General features: G+C 46.2%; 1 protein-coding gene across 2 annotated transcripts in view; it reads right to left on the reverse strand.

The window, feature by feature from the left end:
- The window catches only part of LOC129382362 (uncharacterized), a 42,720-nt gene extending 15,184 nt beyond the window's left edge, over window positions 1-27,536 (reverse strand). Inside the window, exons 1-4 of one of the 2 annotated variants that reach the window (XM_055066245.1) lie at window positions 27,423-27,536; window positions 24,303-24,454; window positions 21,436-21,506; window positions 20,090-20,176 (exon numbers count right to left, since the gene is read on the reverse strand). In XM_055066245.1, coding sequence (XP_054922220.1) covers window positions 20,090-20,176; window positions 21,436-21,506; window positions 24,303-24,454; window positions 27,423-27,521 — 409 coding nt within the window. In that variant the 5' untranslated portion in view covers window positions 27,522-27,536. Of the gene's footprint in view, window positions 1-20,089; window positions 20,177-21,435; window positions 21,507-22,040; window positions 22,409-24,302; window positions 24,455-27,422 lie in introns of those variants that run through there. The other variant, XR_008610438.2, reaches the window with a different exon arrangement.
- Window positions 27,537-27,757: the final 221 nt, after the last annotated feature.

Genomic DNA, 27,757 nt, shown 5'->3' on the forward strand with positions numbered 1-27,757 from the left:
GGTAAACATTTCTGGGAATGTGTTCCTGCAGGTGACCTTGATTAAGAAGTGCTCCCATTTGAAGGCAGCGTTTCCGCTTACTGTTGCCGTTGTGAGAGAGAACGCCAAGCTGGACAATTCCGGAAGAGGAAAGCGTATTGGTTAAATGCCGCTTCTTCAAACGACACGGCGTAACCGTTATTAACACCTACCATACTCCGCTTATCGCAAAGCATGGACGAGCTTGCTCAAAAATCATAGCAAGACGGACTTGCTATGGGTCTTGCTTTGCTTCAACAGCCACCATGAGGCGTGGGGCTACAATCATAGTACACCAAATGGAAGGCAGCTCCTACGAAACGCACGTGATGCCCACTTAATGCTTTTGAATGACATAGAAACTTCCACTCGTATCGGAAATTCTGTGGAAAGAGACACAAACCCAGACCTGACCTGGGGCCGGACAGCTAAGGAAGTGCAGTGGAAAACACCGGGGAAACGTTGGGTAGTGATCACAGCACGATAGAAATAATCATTCCCACACCACAGAAGCAATGCACGACTAAACAAAATCGCACTACAGCCACAAATATCACAGACTGGGATGCTTTCCGGAGTCTTTTCCAAGGAGAGCATACTGATAACCCGGAAGAATGGGCGAACGCACTACGCACCGTGCACAAGGGCACAACCAAGACAATACAAAGAACTAAAGACCACCCGCAAATAGACAAACACCTACTTAGCCTATGGGAGAATAGGCCCAAGCTATTCAGAAAATGGCGAAAGAACAAGCTGAACAAGCGCCTAAAAGCCCGTACATATAGCGTCACCAAGGAGGCGCAAGAATACGCCGACAAACTCGCAACTGACAACTGGATGCAGATATGCGAGCAAGCCGGAAATCGCATGCACACAAGCAGATCCTAGCCGCTCTTTCAGGTGCTTCTTGGGCAACCAAGGAAAAAGAGCCACCTGGAAGCAATCCAACTGAGGTAGGAAATCTGAGCATACGATCTCGCAGAACAAATAGCCAACCATTTCTTCCCCTCTGCCACCTTACAGAAAGATCAGCGACAACTAACATCCACACAAGATTACGGCAAGGTACCTGCAGACCAGCCATTTACAAATGGGGAGCTTAAAGCAGCCATCAATGCAAGCAAAAGACACACGGCACCTGGACCGGACGGCATCACAAACAAGATGCTACGTAATATGCCACACAACTGGAACAGCTCCTGGCTATCATAAACCAAGCTTGAGAAAGCGGTGACATACCGGTGACCTGGAAAATGGCTACTGTGATTCCAATACCAAAGCCCAATAAGACCCCAAGCGCCACTGGCCACCTGCGATCCATTTCTTTAACATCATGTCCGGGAACGATTATGGAACGAACGGCCCTTACACGACTCCTATGGCAGCAGGAGCCTTGCACTTCTGTCGAACCTCGAGTCATTGGTTTTCGAAAACACATGTGCACACAGGATGCGATCCTTGCTATACAAGAAATATATACAGCACAGAGCATCAGCTAACTCAGAGCCATAGTGGGGTTGGATATCAAAGCAGCATTTGATAACGTTACCCACCAAGCGGTACTCGAAAGACTGCAAACCATGCAACCAGGTCAAAAGCTTAACAACTACGTGGAAGGGTTTCTTACAAACCGCACAGTTACCGTGAAGGTAAACGAAGAAGAGTCCGAAAAAAGGTACCTGACAAGAGGTGTACCCCAAGGGTCGATTCTTTCACCCATAATATTCTCGCTAGCATTAAGCAACCTGCCAACTCTCTTCAGGCGTGTAGAAGAACTTCACTTTACAATTTATGCGGACGATATCACGCTCTGTGCCAGCAGAGGATCTCCAGCTGAAATTCAAGAGACACTAAAAACAGGTATTAACGTCAGGGCGCTAAACCTTCAAGAAAAGGGCCTCGCCCTGTCCAGTGTCAAGTGCGAGCACATAGTGGTAACCAACCAAAGAGAACCGCAGGCAGAAGAGGAACGAAAACTGATAACACAAGTGAACCAAGGTATTGTCCCGAGAAAACCTCATATCAAGGTCCTGGGCTTTTGGCTGCAGGACAATGGTAAGGCGGATGTTTGGGTGCGGCAAACAATTCAGCAACTTCATGAAGTCAAGAGCCTACTTACAAGAACAATACAAAGGGTGAGAGATATCAAAGAGCACCAACTCAGAAGACTCACCGTGGCCCTGGCTATACCTCGAATAATGTACCAATATCTATACTTGCAAGTCACCGAAACACAAAAAAGCAAACTTGAGACCATGCTCCGGCAGATAGCGATAGTTATACTAGGCACACCTGCATATTCGCAATCCAACCGAGTGCTGCCTAAACTGGACGAGCTGAAACAACTCCACCAAGAGGCAAAATTTAGTCGCCTGAAGCTATCTAGACAGGGACGGGCATCTATGCGTGATCTAGGCTACGATATCCCACAAAGCCATGACAGGGAACACCAATATCCTCCGTGGGACACGCTAGACCGTATTACCGTCGACCCAAAACCTCAAATTATGGGGGCAGACACAGAACCAGAAAGACGACAAAGTCCAGCACTACACCTCAAGGACGACACCGAGGACTGGATCCTATACACGGAAGCCTCTCCAAATAATCAAGGCTTCTGCACAGGGGTGGCAACCGACTCTACACCTTTATCATCGGGCCTACACTGCAATATTACATCTGAACATCAAGGGGAACTTTACATCTGTCGTGGAGGCCGCGACAATGCCAAGTCCATACGAACGAAATCTGCTCATTCGACCAGATAGCCAGGCTGCATGCAGGGCACTCGCAGCCAGAAACGTTTCCGCAGCACTACACTCAGCATTAACAACGCACCTCAAGGCACACCCTAACATTAGAGTGCGGATTCAGCAGATTCCGAGTCATGCAGAGATCAGAGGGAATGAAGTCACACATGCCACATCCCGCGCAAATCTCCTGGGGCCTCCTCTGTGGTGGCCGGACCCACTGAGTTTGAATGAGCAATATGCCTTGGCGTGGTCGGAAAGGCGCGAAAATCTTGACGATTTACGAAACTACTCCATGAAGTATTCACAAGCAGACACACACATGAAGCGAAGAAAGGCGGTACTATCGAGGCGTGCACAGACGCACTCTCTCTTTGCCAACACTACATACAAGGTTTGTCTGGTAAACCTGCTTGCATGGCATGTGGCGGCTTCTCAGATAATGCTCATATTCTGTGGGATTGTCCGGGGAGCCGTCCAGCTATTCAGGCTTGCCTTGCCAGACTCCCACCCACCCGTAGACCTACGACACTTGAGGAGTGGCTGGCGGACTCCTCCTTCGACTACGTACGTGCCATGATCGAGCTCATCACGACGCTCGGCTCGGCAGACTAGAACAAAGCGGGCGAACCCGGACCGGAGTTCTTGAATAAAGTTTATTCTTTTTCTCTCTCTGGACAATTCCAGGTTTACATTTAAAAGGATCTTGAAACACTATTTAACTAATCATGGGATGGCCTCACTATTAAAGAACGCCGTCTCACGAACCACATTAGCAGAATGTTACCAAATCCTGCAAATAACAGTGGAGATATAACACCGATACGTGGCTTTCGCTCTCGTTTAGTCTTCTTTAGCGCACTCCAAGCTACACAGAGAAAACCCCAAGGCGGTTGTCCCTGTATACGGCTCCAGGAGTGTAGCAGGGGTGAGGAGAGCATTAAGGCACCGTAGAGCGAAATACGGCGAAAGAGCACGTCGTGGAACTCTTTGGCGACCGCAATAGCCTACTCTGCAGCACGCCGCTGATATCTCGGAGGCCATGAGCAGCAAACTTAGCCAGCAGTAAAAAAATTATATCATTTTCTTGCCTTGCGAAATCGCAGACATATATACGTTTCGTTTAGTTAACAAAAATTAGCAACTATGCGTTATTCAGAATATTCTCGCGATTACGAAATCAGCCTGTAGCGTTCGTCTGTCAGCTGCTTTCGATGACGCTGCACGACGATAATCCGGAAGCTAGAGCAAGCGAGCTTTCGCTGTTATTGCCCCGAGACTTTAAATTCCCTATAGCATGCAGTGCAGTATTATTTGGATCACAAGTACACAGCAGCTTCTATGACAGATTGGCAACGTTTCTTTAGTATGCTCAAACATGTCCCGTTTTCTTTTTCTTCGCTGAGCAAAGCAGTAGTTTAACGGCATGCTCATACGCGATGCCTCGTAGCGATGTGCATCACAGTGTCGTCAGCATTTCGAGCAATTACCCACGGGATGGTTGTTCTACGCAAGAATCCGGCTCGTCATTGCAGCAACAGACTGCTGCGCCTGATGTGGCACAACACCATGGTGCTGAAATTTGTTTTCCACGCTGATACCTTCAATGCCAGTCCTCGCTTACAACCATGGTGAGCCTTCCGAGGTGAAGCCGTATGTTATGGGCTAAATGGGAGACTGTGTCATGAAGAAGCTGTCAACGAATAGCAGAGAACGAGAAAGACGAAGGGATAGGAGAAGCAATGGCTTTAGCACAAAAGTTGAGTCCTAACCTGCGTAACCTGCCGGTTACAACACGCTAAGAAAATTCAGTTTGGAGGGCTCTCTGTTATAGCATTCTTATAATGGAGATAGTTTCAGCGTTCTTGATGAATGGAGACAAATAGTTGAAGACTGGCGAGCTTGCCTTATACTTTTGCAGCATTTCTTGAAAAGTTAACAGAATAAGGACGGGGGAAATGAAAGAAACTTTAGGTTTTAATAATTTTTTTTACTTTCTTTCTTACACTGGCACAAATTGAGCTTTACATCAGATATTCGGCTGCAACAATATCGAACATCTTTCTTCTGTGATGTTCGCAAAGCTTCCTTGAAAAAAATTTAAAGCAACCAAATGTGTCCAATTCACCTTTTATATTGGGAGGCGTGGCACATTACGTTAGAGGCACGGGGCACATTACATATGGCCCTAAAATCCGTCTATTTACCTTTTACATCAGCAAGTTCACATTGGAGACATAAATATGCCCAAGTCTTTTGGTTCCTCCAGCCACAAGTTGCTTTGGAAGAACTGGCACGCGTCCAGACAGGCAGGTAAAAGGAATTCCGGTGCTTCTACTCTTTCGTTCGTTATCCTCACTAGTACATTGCGTCAGTTCTGGTTACAGTGTAGTAACAACAGAACTGACAGTTTCTTACTTTGTGCAGTCGAAAAGTCAATTTTTGTTCACCCCTACTTTCCCACGACGAAACAGCGACATAATAATATGGAAAATGCATGTACGATGTTGCTTTTCAAGAAGTCTTTTTCTCACCTGCACAGCTGAAGTCGCGTTAATATGTTTGAACTGTCCAACATGTCGAACCGGCCCGCTTTTTTGGAGCTGATTGGCTACCAAGTGAGGCCATTTTATTGCCTAGCTTTGGAATATTTATAAGTTCTGGTGCGTGTAAAGCTCGCCTTCTCAATTAAGTCGTCTACAGTGGCGGAGCTATGGCGTCGACCTACAGAATTACCTTTATTTTTGTTCTGATGCAGTAAAACGTCAAAGCTGTGATTGGCATGCACAGAAATAGTCGTATTGACAGGCATACGTATTTACCTTTATCCGGTGACAGTATTTCACCAGCTAACAAATGTTATAGGTTATCACTTAACGCAAGACTCGCCTTTCTGTGTCGGAAGATTCTCGAATTTTATTGATGGTTCTATCTCTTGTCTATGTTATCGCTCACCCTTGTGTAATTAAATTCTGCGCATAACAGGACTACTTGTCTGCATTCTAGAACTTAAGCGAGCACAAGCAATTGTACTGGAAGCTTCACTGAGCCATGTATAAATATCCGACGTGTCTGATCCGCAGATCAGATTTTGACGATTACCGACTCTGCTCGCCGCGATCGTTCTGATTCGAGTGTCCCTTGCTTTTCTGGCCACGGGCTTGCCCAATAAGAAGTTCGTTTTGTGATTCACAGTTTCGCTACTGTTTTCTCCACTGGCACTAAGACGTGACATCTGATGGAAGCGCTGCATCTTTTATGTTCCGAACACCTCAGCAAACCTGTGAAGTAAGCCCCAACCGGGAAGACAGCACCAACGTCACCGTGGACCATCGACCTAGCTGAAGCCTACGAAACCTGCCCTCGTAGCATAGACTTCTACCCAAGCAGACGAGAACGAACAACACCAATCAATAGGCACAAGTTTACCAACTCGGGAGCCAGCGACCTTCCGTAGATCATCGCCTACAGATCTAGAAATCTGGCTGTAGACCTACGAAATAGTCGCGATATTCAACAACTGGAGCTGCGAGGACGAGATGCATCATATCCATTACGCTTTGTATGACTGTTCTCGGACACGGTTTGAGAAACGAGAGTCAACGCTAACGTCATGATACTCGTTTTCCGGCAACTTTCTTCAGGTTTTCAGAAACGTCGTACGGAGAGAAAGGCATAAGTCCTTCTAAAAAGTGAAACGCAGGTACCCAGCGCAAAATTCGCGATTTTCACTGCAGTAATTACCAGCCTCTTTCGCCAGACTGATTCTGACGTGGCAGAACAGAGAAGTTCGTTTTATTATGAGTGTTGTGAAGAAAGATCTTTTCGCTTGACCGATTCGCAAGCTACTGAAGGCCGTCACAGAATTTGCATCGGGGACCCCGGCAATCGAGAAGGCCATGGAAATGGGCACTAGAAAATGTGACCGCCAAATGCTTACACCGAAGTACCAGGTCCAAGCAGTTGGCACGAACAACCTGCACGAAACCCTTCGAAAAACCGCGCTTGAAGAGCGACAGTGGATATTGCTGAGATCGCAGCCTCAATTGGCCTCGATCGCTGATGTGCGAAAAGAGATCCAGTGATCATTGGGAGTTCCGGAAGTGCTGTCGGAATCACCACAGCCCCAGTCTGAAGTGACGATCTACGCTGCCGTCACTCGCCATCAGGGTCCGCCCTCGGGCTCGCGCCAGGGCCCGTCGTGCCCCAATTCCATCGCCGCCCTCTGCCACAACCGCCTCCAGCCCGAGCTCTTGTGAGCCCACGCAACGTCCGAAGGAGAGACACGTGGGGCGCGCCCCCGACCACCACCCGCTCTGCTATCACTGTGGTGGAACGAGCCACATCTAGCGCCGTTGCCCATACCGGGTAATGGGACTACGAGGCTTTCAATGTGCATATTTTAGGGGCATCTTTGAGAAGTTTCACTACACTTGCTCCGAGCAAAGGGCCAGTAAACTCCACTCGAAGTAAAGTCACTTTCTGCATAGGCAGAAACTCGTGATCTCGCCATTATGAGGTGGCTGTGAGCACAGTTCTCTTGGTCAAAGAATCGCAAACATGGGCAAGTTCCATGTGCCCTATGACTGGTATCACAAGATATATGAAGCTCTATGGAGTGACTTTCTAGCCCAGTCTTCATCCAATGTGCGATAGTCGTAGAAGGAATGTTATGTAGATTTGAGTATCACTTTTGTCAAGGTATAGCAAGGTCCTAAGACAAACCTGCTTGTCGTTGCCACAACTCATCAAACAATGTCTAGGCCTGAATGCTGAAGGGTGCAACCATTCCGACCGGATCAAATATACTTGCCACTGCTTGCAAAACATACCTCTTACAGGGCTTTTCTTCTTTTCTCGAGAAGCATAACGTTAATTTTTCGGCTACTGTCATCTTGTCTGTTAGAAGGTCCCAGAAGTGTCCCAATACCTTGTCAGTTTCCGAGGCCATGGCAAGATCTCTCAGCAGTTTAGAATCCGATAACCATTTTTTTCAGCCGCATCGTCTTCTATCAGAGTGTTTGCTTCTCTGTATACTCTTTGAGTTAAATCGTCACCTTCGCTTCGTATAAGAAGGTCATCAACGTAGAAGGAAGCAGCAAGCAACTTAGCCGTTTCTTATTTAATCCCTTACTGCCTCCAGGTGATGTAGTAAGACGCTGAGTAGGAATTGGCTTGATACTGTTCCAAAGCGCTACCTTGTCATGCGCCTTCCCTCTGTTTCAGGACTGGGTTTTCTCTAAGAGGGCATATCCTTGAGCCGCAGGAATCTCAACGCATCTCTGTCTTCTATTTTTATGCTAATCTGGTGAAAGGTATTCTCAATGTCGGCTCTCAGAGCAATATGGTTCATGCGAAACCATATGAGAAGAGTAACCAAGCAAGCTAATAGCTTTGTTCTTTCTCGAGATGATCATTGAGGGATGATGAATTGGGATAGTGAGAAGACGCGTGAAAAAGTACTGGTAATCTAGTGCTCGCACAACAGCGCGATGCTGCATGTAGTAGAGGTTAGAGGGTTGTGCCTCAATTTGGCTAGGTACTCTCTTGGCGTTCCCTATTTTCATAAGCTCGTGATGGTGGTATCGCTTCACACCACCATCACACACATCACAACAGTCACAACAGTCAAACACATCAGTCGCTTTCGTGTTGGTTGTCGGTTATCTTCTAGTTGTCTACATGTTTCCACAGAAGAGCTACTTGGTAGTGACCGTAAACGAAGGGGACATTCTGTTGAAGTCTTTATAGCACTATATTAGGCTCCTTGTTTTGAGTGTTGTCGACTGGCATATTCCCGATGCTCCCTAACTCCCAAAACCTCCGAAGAATTTCGTCGGTAGAGTCGGTAGATGCACTTACATGCAACAACGCATGCTTTGAGTGCTCCTTCCACGGAGATGTTAAAAGAAAGTGGTCCTTGTAATATCCAGCCAAATGCAGCCCCCAGTGCCACCAAGTCTGTCTGGCCGTGGTATCGTTTCATTTCTGTGGACATGAATTGCCATAGTTGGTCAGTACCAATTAACGGGCTATAACGAGAAACTGCAGCCATGCACAGTAACAACAGCTTGTCTGCAGATGGCCGTCGCTTCCAATGATTCTGCAAAGTCATGCTCGATTGGTACTTGTACAACATTCTTGCAGACGAATTGTACTGCGATGACTCGTACCAGGTACTCCCGAGTGTCATACTGACTGCGAAGCTTCAGTTCGGCAAGGCAATGTTGCTTCAAGGCCAATTTGCATGTCCAAAAATATTTACCTGTAAATTAATAGATCCAAGTTCTTTCAAGCCAATTGTCTTGGTTACGTCTACATGGATGAATGTACGCTGGTTTCCACTGTCTACAGTGCAAAGAATGTAGGCGGCCCGTTTTTTTCGATGATCCATGGCCTAAATGTCTGCAAATCTGCAAAACCTCGGCATCCACAAACGAACGAGAACTGGCATGGCGACTGCTCGCGGTAAACCGGACTTGCTTGTTCCGTCTTCTTAGGTTTCCAGTTGGGATCCCACATTGAGGAGACGTGTCCTCCTCTGCATGTTCCACACTTGACTTTTCTATAACAGTCTTTGGCGAGGTGTTCTTTCACGGTGCATCGATAACATCGGCTGCAGCAACTTTCTTCAACTTTTCTTCATGTTTAATACTGCTGTCACAAACCTGGTAGAGTGCTTTCAAGAAATACAGAAGAAACAGTCCTTATCTTTCACTGTCGCGGAAGGCTGCAGGAGAGCTGTTGTTGGAGGGTGGACTGCAAGTTTCTTTTCTCCTCAGCTAGTCAAGCACATTTATCTCCTTTAAAGTCATGAGCTCCCCTTCTTTTCCGGCTTTCACCTTCCACACAAAGATAGCTCAAGAGTTCTTGCTATTCCCCATCCGCTGTTGCTGTCGCTGTTGAGTCCTGCTGTTGCCCAGAGCCTGACCGATAGCAGAGAGCTTTGAACTGGCTTCTTTTCGGTAATAGCCAATGACAATGTCTGCTGACAATTCCTTCAACATGATGTCCGTCAACATAGCTGCGGAACTAGCATGGCTGACATGTAGTCCATTCAGACATATGTAATGTCACTGCACATGATCTAACAGCATTCGAAGATTGTATACATCTTCGGAGGAAGGAACTGCTGGTAGTGCGTGCACACGGCGCAGATGTTCCTGCATAATGCGACGTTTATCAACAAAACGAATGTTTAGAATTTTGATGGAGTAAGCGTAGCATTCGCCTGTCGCTTGGAAACGAGAAATTGAAGTCGCTCACGCACCGCTGAGAGGATTCTTCAAATATTTAAGTTGTTCTTCTTTTGTCACCTTTCGTTTTCATGCACAGACGCGTTTCATTGCTCCCAAAAAGCAGGCCAATAACAAAGCTGTCCGTCGAATTTCTGCAATTGAAGAGTCGGAAGCATGATTAATTTGAACGGGGCGCGATCATCGAATGCATGTGATTAGCCTGCACCTACGGAAGGGGCAGTCGTGGAACACTGACTTTGGTGGAGTAGCCAATCGCGAGCCTTCAGCTTCCCCAGCCTACCTCGCTCCAGCATCTTGATAAGTCAACACAGTTTCAAACTCTGTAGCAAACTTGTCCTCAGGGATACCTTCGTCCAGCTCAGCGTTAAGCTCGTCCAAGTTTTCGTTATTTCCATGTAGTCGTTCGAGGAAAGGTGAATTCTTTGCACTGTATGCGCTTTTTATTACGGCTTTCACTTCACTGATGAGACGCGTATTCATCTGGCGTCTCACTGTTCGCTTTTCTTCGAGGACTTTGAGGCAGTTCAACTTGTGTTCCAACAATCTCTGACCTCGCTCACCTTCTTAGATGGACGTTTATTACGTGTCTTATCACGGCGAAGGGCAACGGCGGGTGGTCCAGTCAGGTCTTTCCGTCTGGTTTTCGGCATAGGTTACAACTGTCCTTATGGCGAGCTGTCTTCCCCTTCAAAGGTCCTGATGAGCACTCCAGGCTTGTAGTGTCTGGATGAATACTACTGGCGAGTTTTGGCACCAGTTTATAGGCTAGATTGTGACGGCCTAGGACGAAACACAACTGTATTTACATTATATACAGTCATCGGGTCGTTGTTGTTGCTGTTGCCTATCACATGTCTGGCTCCTACCCACGGCGGGGGACTGGCCAAGAAATGTGTGGATTATTTCAAATTAATATGTAGCATACATATCCGAATATCTATGGAATTAGCATTGAATAGCGTAGAATGCAGTACATGATGAAAGCTCTTCTTTTTTTGCTTCGTCGTCTTCTCTGGGACTCCACGCTCTCGCGTGCTGGAAGTTGGCTTCTTCTCTAGCTCCTTGAAGGAAAGGAAATATATTCAATAATTTTTTTAACGAATTGATCAGAAATGATACATGTCACTGCGTGGATGTCCTGATATACATGCAGAACAAGACAGCTGGACAAGTCGGCGACAGAAGCCCTCCAATGTGAAGAAAAAATTACGGCAGAACTCACCTCACATTAACTGTCGACTGTAATGCGAATAACAATTGAGCAATTAAGTGACAGACCGCATTCCCAAAGTCACGTTTGTTTCACAGGTTTAGTCGTAAATCTGAGAATTTCGTTGCTTCGGCTGTATGCCACGTACTGTGACATCTTCCCACTTTGCTATGGCACTCGCTGGTTAAGGTCGCCTATGATCATGAAGGCTTGACGACGACTGTATAACGCCTACGCAGTGGAGTTCAAATTACAAAGAAGGAATGATATCAATTAAATGATAAGAGCACACTAACCCTTCTCGCGAAGCAGTTTGCTCTTGACAAACGAGATGGCGCTTTCGGCTGTGCGGCACGCTGCCTCAGCGATAGCGCACGAATACGAAACTGTTACCTCTTCTGCTCTACTTCTGAGCGATTAGCTGACGGAGATGCAGCTGCGTTTTCGCTAACGCACTGTGATCCACTAATGCTGACAAAGATAGAGCGGTGGAGTGAAGACGGGTGCAGTAATTGGCTGCAAAATTGTGACTGGCATATTCAGAAATGGAATGAATCTGTCTGTCCAAGCTCACGGACCACTGCTACATAAGGACTGCCTGTGTTGCCGGCTCTTCGAGATGCACGGCGACCCTCGAGGATAAAAAAATTCCCTAATCCGCCAGTGCTGTAGCACTAACCTCCAAGAAAATAATTGCAATCCCAGAACGTCTGCACGAGTGAGTACCGGTGGATAAACGGTGACAAATGGAGTAGCACCGCTTCTTCGAATATAGTAAGTTTCTCGCACGTCATTTACACACGTCCGCTCTAACTCACACGCAAACTTACGCTCACTTTATCGCCAACGTATCAATAGTTAGTAAACGGGCGCACACTTGAATCAATGCGCGGAAACACGGGTAAAGGCAACTACACCGACATCACACTAATGTTTCGAGTTGAAGGTTCGTCAGGGTCCGCACAGTAAGCAAGTGGCTAGCGATCATACGTAGTTGCTACAAGCTATTACAACCTACAGAACATCTACGTTACAAGCATTGAGCTCAGCAAGAACAAATCTGTCACAACTGAGCACACCGGCGAGCGATCAGGCAGAAAATAATCCGATAGTGACCGCCCCTGGAACTTTACTGAGCTTTACACAATCCTACTGATTTAATTCATAGAAAGTTAACATAGCTTAGAGTACATTTTTAGCCGAGCCTTTACTGCAAGCACTGTGCACGCTGCTTGCGCCATTTGGACTAAGCGTAATGAGTTCCTAAAGCGCTTACATGTCCTTTGAAGCTGTGGCAAAGCTTCGCGTGTCGTCCACGCAGTCACCGCGCAGGATATTCGCCGAAACAGGTCTGCAGAGTGTACAACCATTGCAATCACAGAGGCAACGGAGGCAGCCGAGGCAAGCTATGGACGCATCGACACATGATCAAACATGGCAGCACTTGCGGGATCACCGTGAAAAGGGTCAATAACTACGACAGTATGGGGGGAATGAAATGTCAATTTTTTTAATGATGACGATAGTATAACGATTAAAATGTGACAACGAGGACATGAGCAGAGTGAGGTGGCAACTACAGTTTAACGGCGATGGCATGACGGCGATGGTAGGATGACAACCAGATGAATTAGCGGGAATTACGGCGATGGCACCACTAAGGCGGCATGAAGCCGACGTTATGACAAGAGGTGCGTGATAGCGTCTGCTTCATGATGGAATAACAATAATATGATGACGACATTATATTGCAGGTTGAATGACGAGAACATGGTTACGATGGAATGAGGAAAAAGGAACGACGTCGATCAATCGACCAAGGTGGGACGACGACGACGGCAAGACGACAATGGGATGACGATACTTTAATGATGGCGATGGTGAAACGACGGTATCGCGACGTTTACATGAAGACTACAGTATGACGACGACGTCATGAAGAGAGTCGGATGCCGAAGTTACATTTATGACGATGGAACCACCGCGACGGCATCCCGACGACTGTATGAAAACGAATGCATGACGACGAGTCTATGAAGACGGTGCTGTGAAGACGATGGCATCACAACGACATGATGACAATGGAATGATGACGACTGAATGAGAACAATAGCGAGACTACAACTACCTTACGAAACCCGTAGGCACCCCGTCCTCATTATCTATGCTTAAGTAACGAATGCCATACGGGTCTAGTGGAAATTCTTTCTTTATTGTCCTCTGCAATACATCCCAGAAGAACACGCCTTCCCAACAGTTTAAAAAAACATGATCTATTGTCTCTGGCTGCTTGCAAATTAAACAGTGCGTTCCCCACGGTAAATATACTCCTTTTCTCTCCAAAAACTTCTTAACTGGTAACGTTCCCGTGTGTAATTTGAAAAAGAAGGTTTGTGTTCCTGGCGGGACCTGCATTTTCTTTACTCTCTTTAAAACATCGCTGCTTGGGCCTCCATCGTACAAGGACCTGTACAGTGGCACTGGGAAAAGAATGTCCCACAAAGTACAATATAGTTTCTTTTTGTTCACACCGGACAGGTAATCATTCGAGAAGCGCACTGAAAGAAATCGGACACTCGATACAACTTCTTTGTAAAATCCTCGAATCCCTCCCGAAAACTCTTCGGTTGAAACCACATACTCTGGCAGCCGTCTACTCAGCCTCATTTGACATACCGTGCGCAAGAAAAAGAAAGGGTCGGTTGCGTCCCTAAAGAACAGGAACCGGTTTACCAACTGCCGTACAAAGAGATGACCCAATCCCAGCCCCCCGCCTTTTACCCGCCGGAACAAGTTGGTCCGGCTGCAGCGCTCCCATTCCGACGCCCAGACAAAGACGGCGAAAATCCTGTGTAGCTTCTGAACATTTGACCTTGAACAGTGCAATACAGAGCTTGCTGATAAAGAAAATGTTACAAACGGTGGCTCTGGCAAAAATAGAAAGGTTAGTGCCTTTCCACTTCTCAGCTCTCTCCCGTGTGTCTTTGACCTGCCCTTTCCAGTACTGCTCGCTATCATGATAGGCATCGAGCGGGACGCCCAAGTACTTTCCTGGGGTCGTCACCCAATGCACGTTGGCGAAATGATCTGGCTTCGTTGGCCACGATCCATGCCAGAGCCCGAGGCACTTCGACCAGTTAACTCCACTACCAGTGACTTGGCTAAATTTACGAACACATTTGACAGCCTCAATTATGCTCCCCTGATCCTCCGCAAAAACAGCGACATCATCTGCATAAGCCAGTAGCTTCACTTCAACTGCTTGAAGCTTAAATCCCGTAATTCTATTGTTTTCAATCAATCTCATACACAGGGTTTCAATGTAGATACAAAACAACAGAGGGCTGAGGGGGCAGCCCTGACGCACAGAACGTTGCAGGCTGATTGGAGCCCCTAAACTCTTATTCACGATCAATCTGGTCGTGCAGTTACGGTACGCCAGGGCGACCCCCTCGCAGATTACAGATCCGAGATTGGCATAGTCTAAAACGGCAAACAAGATTTCATGAGCCACGCAATCAAAAGCCTTCTCGAGGTCAATCTGTAAAATGGCAATCCGACTATTACAATCATCACAGCACTCAAGTACACTGCGCGCTTTGTGAATATTAGTAACAATAGTCCGGCCTTTAATCCCACATGTCTGGTGAGGCCCGACGATGTCCTGTATCACTGACTGCAATCTTCGCGCCAATATCTTCATAAAGATTTTATACTCGATATTGGTGAGTGCTATGGGACGATACGCCGTAACATATCTTAATTTCGCTGCATCATCAGTTTTAGGAATGAGTACTGTGTGTGACGACCCATAAGACGGAGGCAATGTGCTCCATTTGTACGCTTCGTTAAAGATTACATTCAATACTGGGCTAATTTCGTGCTTAAATTCTTTATAAAAACCGGCGCTAAAGCCGTCTGGTCCAGGCGATTTTCCGGGGTTTAAGTTGTCTATGGCCTGTTCAACTTCGGATTCTGTTATCTCCAGTTCCAATCTTTGTTTTCTTTCGTCGTCCAGTCGGGGTATAACACGCAAAAACTCATTGCCAAATGTAGTAGCGTCTACTTTGTGGTGCGAGAATAGCGCCTGGTAATGCTCGTGAAAAGCTGCTTTGCTGTCGTCTGTGTCTGTTGATAAGGTCCCGCGCCATTCTATTCCGTCGATGTGGTTCCTTTCAGCGCGCGCTTTTTCTAACCCTAGCGCTCGTTTCGAAGGCGCTTCACCTGCAGCTGCGTCTTCAGGCCTTGTCCTCACCAGGGCTCCTCGATAGCGTTGCTCCTCGAGTTGCTCTAACTGTTGTTTCACTTTTCTGATGTCTTCTATCCAATTTGCCCGGTGCCTGAGATTCCTGCCTGAGCAGTTTATGAAGATGCGTCTTTAACTCGGTCTCTTTTTGTTTCTCCGCGTAACGAATACAGGTAGCCCTTTCTATTGCCTTTATTTTTAGGGTTTCCTTACTCAGCTCCCACTGTTGCCATACGTGAAGGTTTTTACTGGGATCTATTTTCCTTATTTCTTCTCTTACTGCTCGGTTAAACGGTTCATCCTGAAGAAGCTTGTTATTTAATTTCCACGTTTCCCATGAGAAAGCTTTACCTCGCTTTGGAATTCCTATGCAGCACTGAACTAAACAATGGTCAGAACAAGACACTGGCACTACTTCGTAGCTGTTACATTCCGGAAGGATGTCAACAGACGAATAAATGCGGTCGAGCCGTGCGTGACTAGAGCCCTCAAATCGTGTGTACTTCACAGCACGCGCTCCTTGGAGGCACTCTGCCACATCCTCAAGGTCCCAGTTCTCTACGATTCGCGACAACACTTCCGTGCTTTTGTCTCTCAACCCACGAACGCTTGTTTTATCCCGCGCACTGAGGACACAGTTTAAATCGCCCATTACTATGAGCTGTCTTCCCTTGCATAGACGCTCTTCAATGTGGTGAAAAAACTGAGCCCTTTCATCCACCTTATCGGGCGCGTACAAGCACACAATACGCCACTCGTTGTTGTTGAACGAAAAATCGACAACACACCGGCCCGACACACACGAATAAATTGCATGCACCTCTAGCCCCGGCAACTTCTTTACAAAAAGGACACAGCCAGCGGATGTGCCCACCGCATGACCGACTACGGCAGAAAACCTAGACGTCAAACGCCGCACCATAACGCCGGTCTCTTCTTCGCCGTCGACTTTCGTCTCCTGCACGGCTAGCACATCAATGTCGTGCTCCGTTACAAGCCGGTAAAGCTGGCCTTTTCATTTCCCTGCCAGTCCTCGAACATTTAGAGTAGCGACTTTCAACGGACACGTTGGAGCCATTTTAACAATAGGGGAGGAGACCGGCAATATGGTGCTTACCTCTCGCGTCTAGCACGAGGCTAGACGCCGCCATCGCCGCCATTGCGGTCCGGCGGAAGAACATGAGCGTGTCCTAGGGACTCCGAATTTCCGGCACGCTTGTCTACCGGAACGTTAGGGCGCGGCCGAAAGGATGAACGCCGGCCTTGAGGCGCCTTTGCCGGGGGCTCCTCGGCTCCAGGCGTCGCCGTCGGGTCACCGTCGGCGCTGGTTTGGGCGTGGGAACGCTTCGCCGCAGCGGAGACGCTGGTCGGCGTGCGGGCACCACTCTTGTCCGGTTGCAGCTCGTTCGGACCCTTGGGCTCGACGACCTTGGGCTCCGGAGTGTTCTCCACATCCTTTCCGGTTGTCTCGTTTGACCTAGGCAAGTCATCCGCTGGTTGTTGGCTCGCTGAACCATCCCCAGTGAGGCCGTCACCGCCTGTAGACGCTGACGAGTCCAGTGGCCCCGTCTGCTTGCCCGCCTCGTCCGTTCCCCTCGCTGCATCCTCGGCTTCAATGACGTCCATGAGTTCCGCGATCTCGTCCGTCTTTCCCAGCCCGGTAGCCGACGCGTAGGTACGGACGCAGTCAGCGTCCGCGTGTCCGTAGCGTCTGCACTTCGAGCACCTGGGTACCTTGCAGTCACGGCGAACATGTCCCGTGCCATGGCAGCGCAGGCACTGCATCGGCCGCCCAGGAACCACCACAAGGGCCAACTCACCGGCGACTCGAACCTGGTGGGGCAGGTCGTCCACCTTCATTCCCGGCTTGAGCTTGAGCAGTACGGTTCTCGTGGTCGAGCCCTTCTCTCTCATGCCTTGGACGCGCCAACGCTCCCGCGTCACCTCGGTTACATTCCCGAACGCCGCAAAAGCAGTCCGGATGTCTTCATCTTGCACGCCGTGGAGCATCCAATGCAGCCGCAGTTTAACCTGCTGGTCCTCAGGGTCAATAACAATGCAGCAGCGGCCTTTAACTTGCAGCTCCTTGAAAGCAGCCAGTTTCCTTTTGGCTTCCGCGCTGTTGAACGCCACCGCCCACACATGGTTGATCTGGTACGCTCCCAACGTAACGACCTCGGGGAGCACACCAGCGTTGGCGAGGGCATCCCGGAAATCTTCGACCCTGTAGGGCCTCACCCGCACGTCGCCGTGCAAGAACAACGTGTTTAAAACAACACGACCGGTGGACAAAGTACCTTACGAAACCTGCATGACAGCGATAGCATGACGACGACGGCATTACAAGAGTCGGATGACGAAGCTGGAGTGATGATGGCACGATCGCGACCACATTATGACGACGGTCTGACAATGGAAGCATGATAGCGACTGACAATGACGGCATGACAAGGACGGCATAATCGCAGTTGCATAATGACAATATAATTGCAATACAGTGGTCAAGAAACATTGATGTTCATGGAAACACAAAGGCAGTATGACGACAACGGTAGGGCGACAATTTTATGAAGTTTCTTAAGTGATGTCAATGATCACGCCATCATCGTCACTGTGTGACGATGATGGCGTGATGACGGCGGCATGACGAGTTTTAGATGGCGAAGCTGCAGTGACGACGATGAAACAACCACGACAGTATCCCGAGCCCGAACACAAACCCAGTGGCCCACGCTATTACACAACCTGGACCGGTGCGTCGGAATTTAAGGCCTGACGATGAGAGCATGACGAATTTCAGATAATGAACCTGGAATGATGACAATTGAACGACCACGACGGCATTAGTATGGCGGTGTGACAACGAATGCATGACGACTGTTTGACGATGATGGCATGACGACCACGGTTTGACGATTATCGGATGACAAATCTGGAATGACGGAGATGTAATTACCACGACGGCATCACGATTATGAGCCCATATTCAGTGCCCCAAGCTATTAGACAACTTCGAAGAATTGGGCCGCGTAGAAGGCGCAACGACGAAGGCACGACGATAGTAAGAAATTATGAACCTGAAATGACGATAATGGAACTACCACGACAGCATCGCGACAAGGAGCGCATTCGTATTGGCCCAAGCAGGTAGACAGCTTGGGTCACTGTGTCGGCGCAAGAGGCTAGATATGGATAGTGGGCAAAATGAGAACAAGATAAAAGCGGGTACCAACGTTTGGACAAGTGGGCTTGTATTTTTCATGAGATAGATAGATAGATAGATAGATAGATAGATAGATAGATAGATAGATAGATAGATAGATAGATAGATAGATAGATAGATAGATAGATAGATAGATAGATAGATAGATAGATAGATAGATAGATAGATAGATAGATAGATAGATAGATAGATAGATAGATAGATAGATAGATAGATAGATAGATAGATAGATAGATAGATAGATAGATAGATAGATAGATAGATAGATAGATAGATAGATAGATAGATAGATAGATAGATAGATAGATAGATAGATAGATAGATAGATAGATAGATAGATAGATAGGAGGACGTTTCTTTTCACCGCTCAATTCAAGGCCGATCCCCCAAAGTGGGTTGCGCCGTTTCACTAAGGAACACGAACAAGAAGACATATCAGTGAATAAGAAAGAAACCTTCGCATATGATTGATTCCCCGATGGGGGCGAAATGCGAAAACACCCGTGTACTTAGATTTAGGTGCACGTTAAAGAACCCCAGGTGGTCGAAATTTCCGGAGTCCCCCACTACGGCGTGCCTCATAATCAGAAAGTGGTTTTGGCATGTAAAACCCCATAATTTTTTAATGATTGATTCCTCATATGCGTGAGATCCACCGTTTTCTTTTATTTACTGATTCTCGATAACGTTTTCTAGGTATTGGAAACTGTAAATTTGAATTCTTGTTCGAACTGCCGCCAAAATCTTGTTTCGCCTGTCAAATGCAACATATTTTATACAAACGTCAGTCCAGTCCTTTATTCAGAACATTTCTGCTTTTCAGGCGCACTTCAATAGCCATATCACAGCTGGCATTTGACATGCATACTCTCACGTTGCCATGAGTATACGTTCATAACGCCAGCGCGATGTACTACTTCACAGTCTGCAGAAGATATGCAGAAACATAGTGCACCTCCCAGCCAGGTGGTCACTTCGGGGAGGATGCATTAACAATGACTAGTGACGCTTAAGACCAGGGCACCTACATCATGACTACCGACGCTTACATTATATACACTGCACCCTGTTAACTGTTTACCTCGACGTGAATTCCACCCAATAATTTCCGCCGCCCACCGCGCTCATACTTCTTCATGGGTGTATAGTTGTAAAAACTTAGTAAAGGGTTATAGTTTTGCTGCGTGGGCATCAATGATATAACTCTTGTAGTGCAAGTAGGGCACAAACTAAAGCATATTATTACATTTTCGAGGCGTTTAGCCCCTCACAAGGAAGCCTAGAAGGCACCAAATAACTGGGGTTAAGAAATCTCCCTAACTTAATGGAGATTATTCTCGCTTTCTAAAATCCGTACAAATTTTTTTAGCGGTATCTTACCTTCTCTTTGTCCAATGAACATTTTCAGAACAACGCAGTTTTCGTAGTCGCTGTACACAACTTGGGCTGGAATCGAATGAGAGGTGTCTGAAAGAAGAAATGTTTGCAGTTTGTTTTCAACAGAGTAGCTCGAAAATCCATATTCTAAGAACATAGTTTTACAGTTACTGTTTATGTTTTATTCTAAGTAGGCGGGATACTCCTTAGGCAGCTGGCGTGCTTGCTAGTATTGAAGTTCGGGTGCTGCGGTGTTACGCGCCGCAGTATTTCTTCCTGGCTGAACCTTAATAAGTTCGCAGTATGTAATAAATAACAAGACAGACTTCTAAGCACGAAAGATTTACCGTAACAAGTGGTATGGCATGCATTGTGCCCGACTGCATTTCTTATATTGATAAATGTTTTTACTGTGCACGCCATCAGTTCCTGCATTTTTATCATGCCCTACCATTGTGCGTCTTTGAAACTCTGTTAACTGTTCCTGCGCCTAGAATCCGCATATTTGTCAGTCTATCTTTGGTTGTAGTTTCTTTTCTTGTTAGTGCTGTCATTGTAATCGGTGTACTTTATAGTTCTTATGTGCAGTTTTGCCATATGTATAATGCCAGCCCATATTTCTTTTTTCTTTTTTTTCGTGTTATCCTTTTTCCCGCCCAACCTTATATTTGCCATCATACCACATTATCATCGATTCCTCTGCTTTGTGTTAAATTGCAAATTTGAGCCGTACGTTTTTACACTGACAAGTTACTCTGTACTTTTTATTACCCCCCTTACTCAATGCCCTGTCAAGGGGCCTGTAAGGTATGTTCAATAAATAAATAAATACTAGTAGTTAGACCCTGTGCACAACTTCTAATTATCTAAGCTCATCATATCACTGAAATCGCTCCATGCAATCAATAAATTCTGCTTTTTCGATATTTCCGGATTTTCGCAACTTTCCGGAAACAAAATTGGTCCGTAAGTATTATTTTCCGAATGAGCGAATAGAGCCGCAATAGTCAGATCCATGTTGCTCATATATAAAAGCGAAGGAAGCGTTCATTGACAATATCACAAGACAACACCGAATTCTGCATTTTCTAGACGTGGTGGCCAGTGCGAATACCTGCGCCTTTGTAACTTTTCTCATTCAAGAACATCAACTATTTACCAACTTTATTATTACAAACTACAGGTAGCGGTTTCACTCCGTGTCTGCCTAATTGCTTTACTGGACATTATTTTTGCTTCCTCTACAAGGTACTCGTGCGCGTGAGTATAAAATTGGAGGAGAATGTAGTTCCAACGATTATGTATCTTTTTTGTTATACCTGTGAGATAAAAAAATCATTCGTATTTACCATCATTTATGTGTGCAACGCACATGTCTGGTCCACCTCCAGTAACAAGAAAGTTGACTCGGATGTCCGTTCTAGAAAATAAATAGTAAAAATAGTAAAATGCATCTTCAACGTCTTTTTTCTTATCCGCACATCTGTAGCTGTGCTGAAGACAACGCATAATAAGTGCGCAGAATATCATCATTCGGTTGCGCTTATGGCGCGCATACAGTCAACCACAAAACATTACGGAACACGAAATCACAGAAAAAGTTCAATATCTGCGCAGTCTGACAGATTAGCCTAGTATTCGTATTTACAGCCTCTACCAGTATATGTGAACAACATTGTGATGTTCGGTTTTCACTCACTACGTTTACAGGCTGCTCGGAAATTGAACGCTTTCTGAGATCGCATGGTCCGTAAGCTTTTGTGGTTGACTGTCTGTTACGATGATTCAGAATTATTGGATTAAGTAGCCGACATGTATTGCGCACATTGTTTATTCTCGCTGTTAGCTTTCGAGAGGAAGAAAAATGACACAGGCATGCGCGGCACACACAGCACAATCACAGCGTAAGCTGGAGGAGCGGCTACATACGAGCTTCATTTTCGGCTCCACTCACTTCAGGTCTGAGCGGCGAAGTATCTTCGCGTCGTTTTTCCGAGAACGGTCTGAACTGTCCACCCGGCGTCGACGGCGAGCTGCGGCTTGTTCTGCTTTCTGCACAGCACTGTACTAAGCACGATGTTGCCTGGTTGCAGGCGCACGTGTAAGTGTACGAATCGCTTCTTCAGGTTCGTCCCTTGCGGGGAGGTGTCATAGCGTGTACCGACAAAGAGTAAACAGGCACCCAGACCACATGGCGTGAATGTCGCATCCCTTGACCCGTTACACGGTACGTTGCTGTTGATTATGTTGATGAGATTGAGGGCATCCCCTTCGAAATGGGATGGTGACAAGTAGTCATGGTGCCTGCTACATCCAAGATCACCTAGATGCAGCATGCAACTCCTTTGTCGAACTGCTGCACGTCGGGACACCTTGTCGAATATAACGGAACAGCAATGCAAAGTTTGTACGTATGGACGCTACGAGGCGCGCATGTGAAGTGTCGTAATAAAATGGTAATGATGACGATGATTAGTTAGTGGCATTTTATTTGGATCAGGACGATGAAAAACAGTCGCCTGGCCTGCTTGAATAATTAAGGTATGTCGTACATGTTTTTTCATTACAGAAATATTTATACAGCTACATAATCTACTTTGCCTTCCTCAAGATTCGTCTATCTATCTTGCACCGCTACCTATGCAGCCGCTACATGGCGTGCCACCTGGTGTAATAATATGCAACTTCAATGCAAAGGGCGCACGTATAGACGCTGCGCCGCGCGAATCGCACATTGCAAGGCAAGTGGCGCGATACGATTGTAATGATAATGATGATTTATTGGCATCCCCTTTGAAACGCGGCGGTGAAACAGTCACCTAGCGAGATTCATTCATTCAAGTACACAATGCGCATTTTTTCTGCCATTCTTGTATACATTGTGTTCAACTTTATTTTCTTCCTCAAACCTTCTTTAACTGCCTTGTACCGCTACATGTGCATATGGTGCATGGCATTCCACTTGGTGAATAATATGCAAGTGCAATGTAAAGCATGCACTTATGGACGCTACGCAGCGCGCATGTCGCATCGCGTGTGCCTTCGCGTGCTAGGACGCGTTTATAGGACATTCTTCCGCTGCATATGACGTAGCTCAGTAAAGTACAACACAGGTAGACATGTTTTAGGTATCCGCTGAGGGCTCCCGGCATACGTTCCGACGCGACTACTAAACTAGGCAGTGCTCTTCCCAGTCTAATTTCACAAACAGTCCGGAGAAACGGGTCTGATACATAAAAAAAATCATGAATATATTCGCTAGCTGTCATACGTACAGGTGCGACAAACTCAATCGACTGTTGGGAAGCATTTTTCTTCTGGGATATCTTACAACGTACCCTCAAGAAAGACCTACCTGTAGACTCTTTCGGCATACAGTTTTTGCCATTTCAAAATGAGGATGGTATTCCATTCGACCTCATTATTCTCTTGAGCCTCCACAGCATTTGGCGATCTAGGATGGCAGTTCGGAACGCTGACATAGACGCGAAGCCGATACGGCAATATTTCAAGGAAAGCATCAGCAGAATTATAGCTGTGTACCACTTTCAAACCCCAAAGCCTTAATGGCTCCGTGGGGTTGAAGCATTGTTAAACATGCGCGGATATTAATGGTTTCACACAATAAGGCGAGTTTACTTAGAGACTGGCTCCTCGAATGTTGTTATTCGGTGCTTGTGATGCTCAATGTGGCAATAAAGAAAGAAAAATGGCGTGGCTCAGTGAGAGAGCAGCTGACTCTCACGCGGCGGGCCCGGGTTCGGTCACGGCGGGAAATGAGTCCCTCATTTTTCTCATCCCCTGCGATAGCTGCTACGGGCACCGCTGGTGGAGGTGGCGGCGGCAGAAACCATCGCCACCCGAAATGGCTCTTGGAATGAGCATTAACAGCCTACGCTGGAAAAATGACGTGCCTGCTCCTACAACTTCTTTTGCCGGTGATATGTGGGCGGCTTTAAAGGTAGCTTGCCTAATCTTGTCTGCGAGTTGCAATGTAGATATTGGCATAGAAACCCATCTACAAAGTGGCAACGTAATGTACGGATGCAAAAAAGACGCGTTTCTCCTTCCACTGTAATGCACAATAATTACTTGGCCCTACTTGGCCTATCAGAAATTACAATAACTTTTGTGGGTTTTTTTTTTTTCGCTTTATGGAGTCTCTTGAAGCTTCGCACGTAAGCATAAGGTTAATGCAAAATAAATTTTCACGCACCGTTCCGAGCTGTCCGGGGACTTCACGTGCCAGGTAAACGTCACTTTTCCAGAGGCCTTGTCAAGGAATGTACAGTCAGCAGTTAGGCACCTCAGCAGCGGTATGTTGACGCTTCCCACAGCCAACACCACGTTCGGCATTAACTCAGCAGCCTACAAAATGCAATAATGGGAAGAGGGGATCATAAGCATAACAATTTAAAGCAATGTTAAACCCTTATATTCTCTTTCACCCATATGTGAACAATTCTACCACTACCTTAAGTTTAAATATAGAAGCATATGTTAAAGGCTTTTAAAAACTTGAAATTTTTAACTTCGAGGTGACATGTACATTTCCCTGCCAGAATCTATACACTGTATCACAGCTATAATGCATCAAACATTTAAAAACTCGGATCAGACGACACACAAAGGAACAACTGCATGTTGTTTGGAGTCCATGTTTGGAGTAGTACTTTTTTAGTCCGTAGTATCCAAATACGTACCGATAAATAACTGGCATACTTTTGGCTCTTGTTCTGTCAAGATATGTACCACGTGGTGGTAGATAACCGTAAGAGGCGCAAAATATTAGATGTGTTACGGTAGGTACGCGTCACGTTGCTAAAGTTAAAAACCGGGCTAGTTGGTTGCTTATATAATGATACACCTTTAAAGTACTACAAGATGCATTGTTATGATGTAGGAATAAGGATAACGATTTATGCGGGTTGGGGGTGTTTGAGCTCTGTGTTTGTTCTTCTTTATCTAGCCCTTTATCATTTTCTTTCCACACTTCGTTGGTTCGCGCTACAAATCACTTTATAGTATACGGCTATGAATAATGGTTGCGTAACCAGCACCCGTTCTATGCAACTAGTGTTCATGGCTTCTTCGAGGGCGATGTAAACTTCATCATAATAAACTTCGGGGGTTTCTTTTTTGTGGAGGTAGAGGGAACGAGAAAGCGCGCAAAATAAGAAAATTGCTACGTGACTACGCGTCCTCGCACAAAGAAAAGCAGCGCCATCAGGCAGTTTTAGAATGAAAGCAACCTTTAAATCTGTCAATGGGCCGCGAGGCAAAGGACAACAGCACACGTGGTTTTGAAGCGACGCGACATCTCCCGGCAACTATTGTGCCTCGACATCTGTCGACAACCAGATCTCAGTGTATGGGCCCTTTATTATTCTTGTTCTACAATAACGATATTGTTTATGTTCTCTAACCGCGTGTACAAGCACCTCTATTTGTGGACGATTGTGCTCTGTTTAACGAAATATCCTCTACAAGCGACCAAAGCAACTCGAACGAGAGCCTTAACATCCTAGATTTGTGCAAGCGGTCGTGTTAAGGGGGGAGGGGGGTCCGGACGAATTGATAGGCTCGTTGGTTATACATGTCTATTTCATCACAGCGCAGACAAAAAATCTACAGGGACGGACAGCGCTTTGTGGAGTTGTTACTCTGTCAGTGAACTGTCCATGAACTATCGTCGAAAACTGCCGCGCGACTGGCCACGAATGGCTCGATGCACTTTGCGTGTACCCGCAGGCTTCTTCCAAGCTCGGAAAATCACTTTTATGTAGCACGTATTTAGCAAAAGAAAGCTGCATCGGCAGTTTTTTTATGTTGCTCTACAATTTAGTCATTTACATTTTTGGCATAATTAAAATATTTTAAAGTTGTGAAATAATTAAAACTAATTATGCAATTGGGGGAATGCAAAAGATAATCTGAGTATCTCCAAACGACAACAATCAGCATTACCTTGGCTCCATCCAGCCATTTGGCATTTGCATATTTTAATATCGTGGTGCATGACAGTTAGGGCACCTTGTATACTGTGCCGAGAAGAGAAAGTGTCGCCTTGAAAAAAGGCAGGCTCACTTGTCGAAACGATGGCTCCTGCGTTTATCTTGTTCCCGTTTTGCTCATCGTCTTACATTTCCATCGCCCACATTTCCCGTGTTTTGTCTAGCCTATTGTAGCTCACTTGGACTGAAACATGTGTACGCCTGCATAGCCTCGGCTCCCTATACTCAGTGTAGCATAAACATCCTAGAAAGAATTCAGACCGATTGCACTCCTTGTGTACAACAAAGTTTTCGACCTTCAACTTCCCAAGTGAACGAATGAGAAGTAACAGTACTGCACAGAAACAATATGCAGCTGGGATTTCTTTCCTAACTGCTCAATACAAATGTAGCACTCGACCACTGAATGCATATAAGTCCACTATTGATGATTAATACTCTTCGCGTTCATCAAAATGCCTTAACCTCCATTTTTCCCGAACACTGACATCATATTTAATCCCACGCACGATTGCAGTCTCGTATTGGTTGAGTCAATAGATTCATCAAGGAACTTTCCCAAAATTTTCTTTGCACTTCCGAACTTTTTTCTGTGTGCCCATATGGTTTGGGCTGTTCCTTTTTATTTATTTTGCCGTCCGGCACTGACCTCGAGTACACACTATGTCCTAAATCAATAGAGTGACGCACCCTGCCCTGACAAGCAAGTCGGACAAAATGGCTTGATTTTGCACTGAGATGGTTTAATGCCGCTCCATTATCGGCCGCGAAGCGCGTAATCACGTCGTATTTCTTTCATATTTTGCACCCTTTCGATATTGGCAAACAAAATTGATCTCGCCATCGGGCAGGTTTATTAATTTTCTTAAGCGTAAGCCATTGGCAAGGCAGCAGCAGTGACCAGCAGCCATGGTTAGGAATACCCGCGAGGGTCACGAAAAAAGCTTCGCTTTGAAACTTGTTTGCTTCAGTAGGTCACACCGTCTTATGAAAAAAAGTTTACTGCCTTATTCCAACGCTGCAAGCAATATCCGCTACTTTTTGCGCTATAACATTTTTCTCGGCCAGGGTTTCTTTTATGTTTACGTTTCCCAGAACCATATTACTGCGCAGGAGAAAAAAATAACTGCAGCCTAATTATTTTGCTTTAATCCTTGGTTCAGACACTATGCAGCACATAACGTTTCGATAGCGTTATGGGGTTGAAAATTGGGCGCTGACAGAAATGGTCATGACATCAAAGTCAAGATAACTTGAACACTTGCAAATTGCGCCTATTTCAAAGAATGATTCGGGTAGAGACGTCAAGAATCCGTTCTTACGCGCAAGGCATCCACAGGGCCGCTGCTGCTTCCATCCTCACCGAAGCATAGAGTCGTTATTGATGCCACAATAAGCACTAGCATGGTGATGGAGCACATGACGTTTTCGGCCTGGAGAACTCGGTCCGCACTTGCTCCTCTAGCAAAAAGGACACGCGAATGAGACCAATATGCTTATCATTTAGACTATAAAAGCCGCTTTCGATTAAAAGAAGAAATAAACTGCACATGTGCAACAGAATTCACCTTTTACTTGCCGTGTAGTCAATCCGTTTTACTCTTTTCTTTCATAAAGGAGGTTAACGGACGTGCGCAAAATATATTGTCAAAACATG

Source organism: Dermacentor andersoni, chromosome 6 (assembly GCF_023375885.2).
Source record: "Dermacentor andersoni chromosome 6, qqDerAnde1_hic_scaffold, whole genome shotgun sequence".
Taxonomy (NCBI): domain Eukaryota; kingdom Metazoa; phylum Arthropoda; class Arachnida; order Ixodida; family Ixodidae; genus Dermacentor; species Dermacentor andersoni.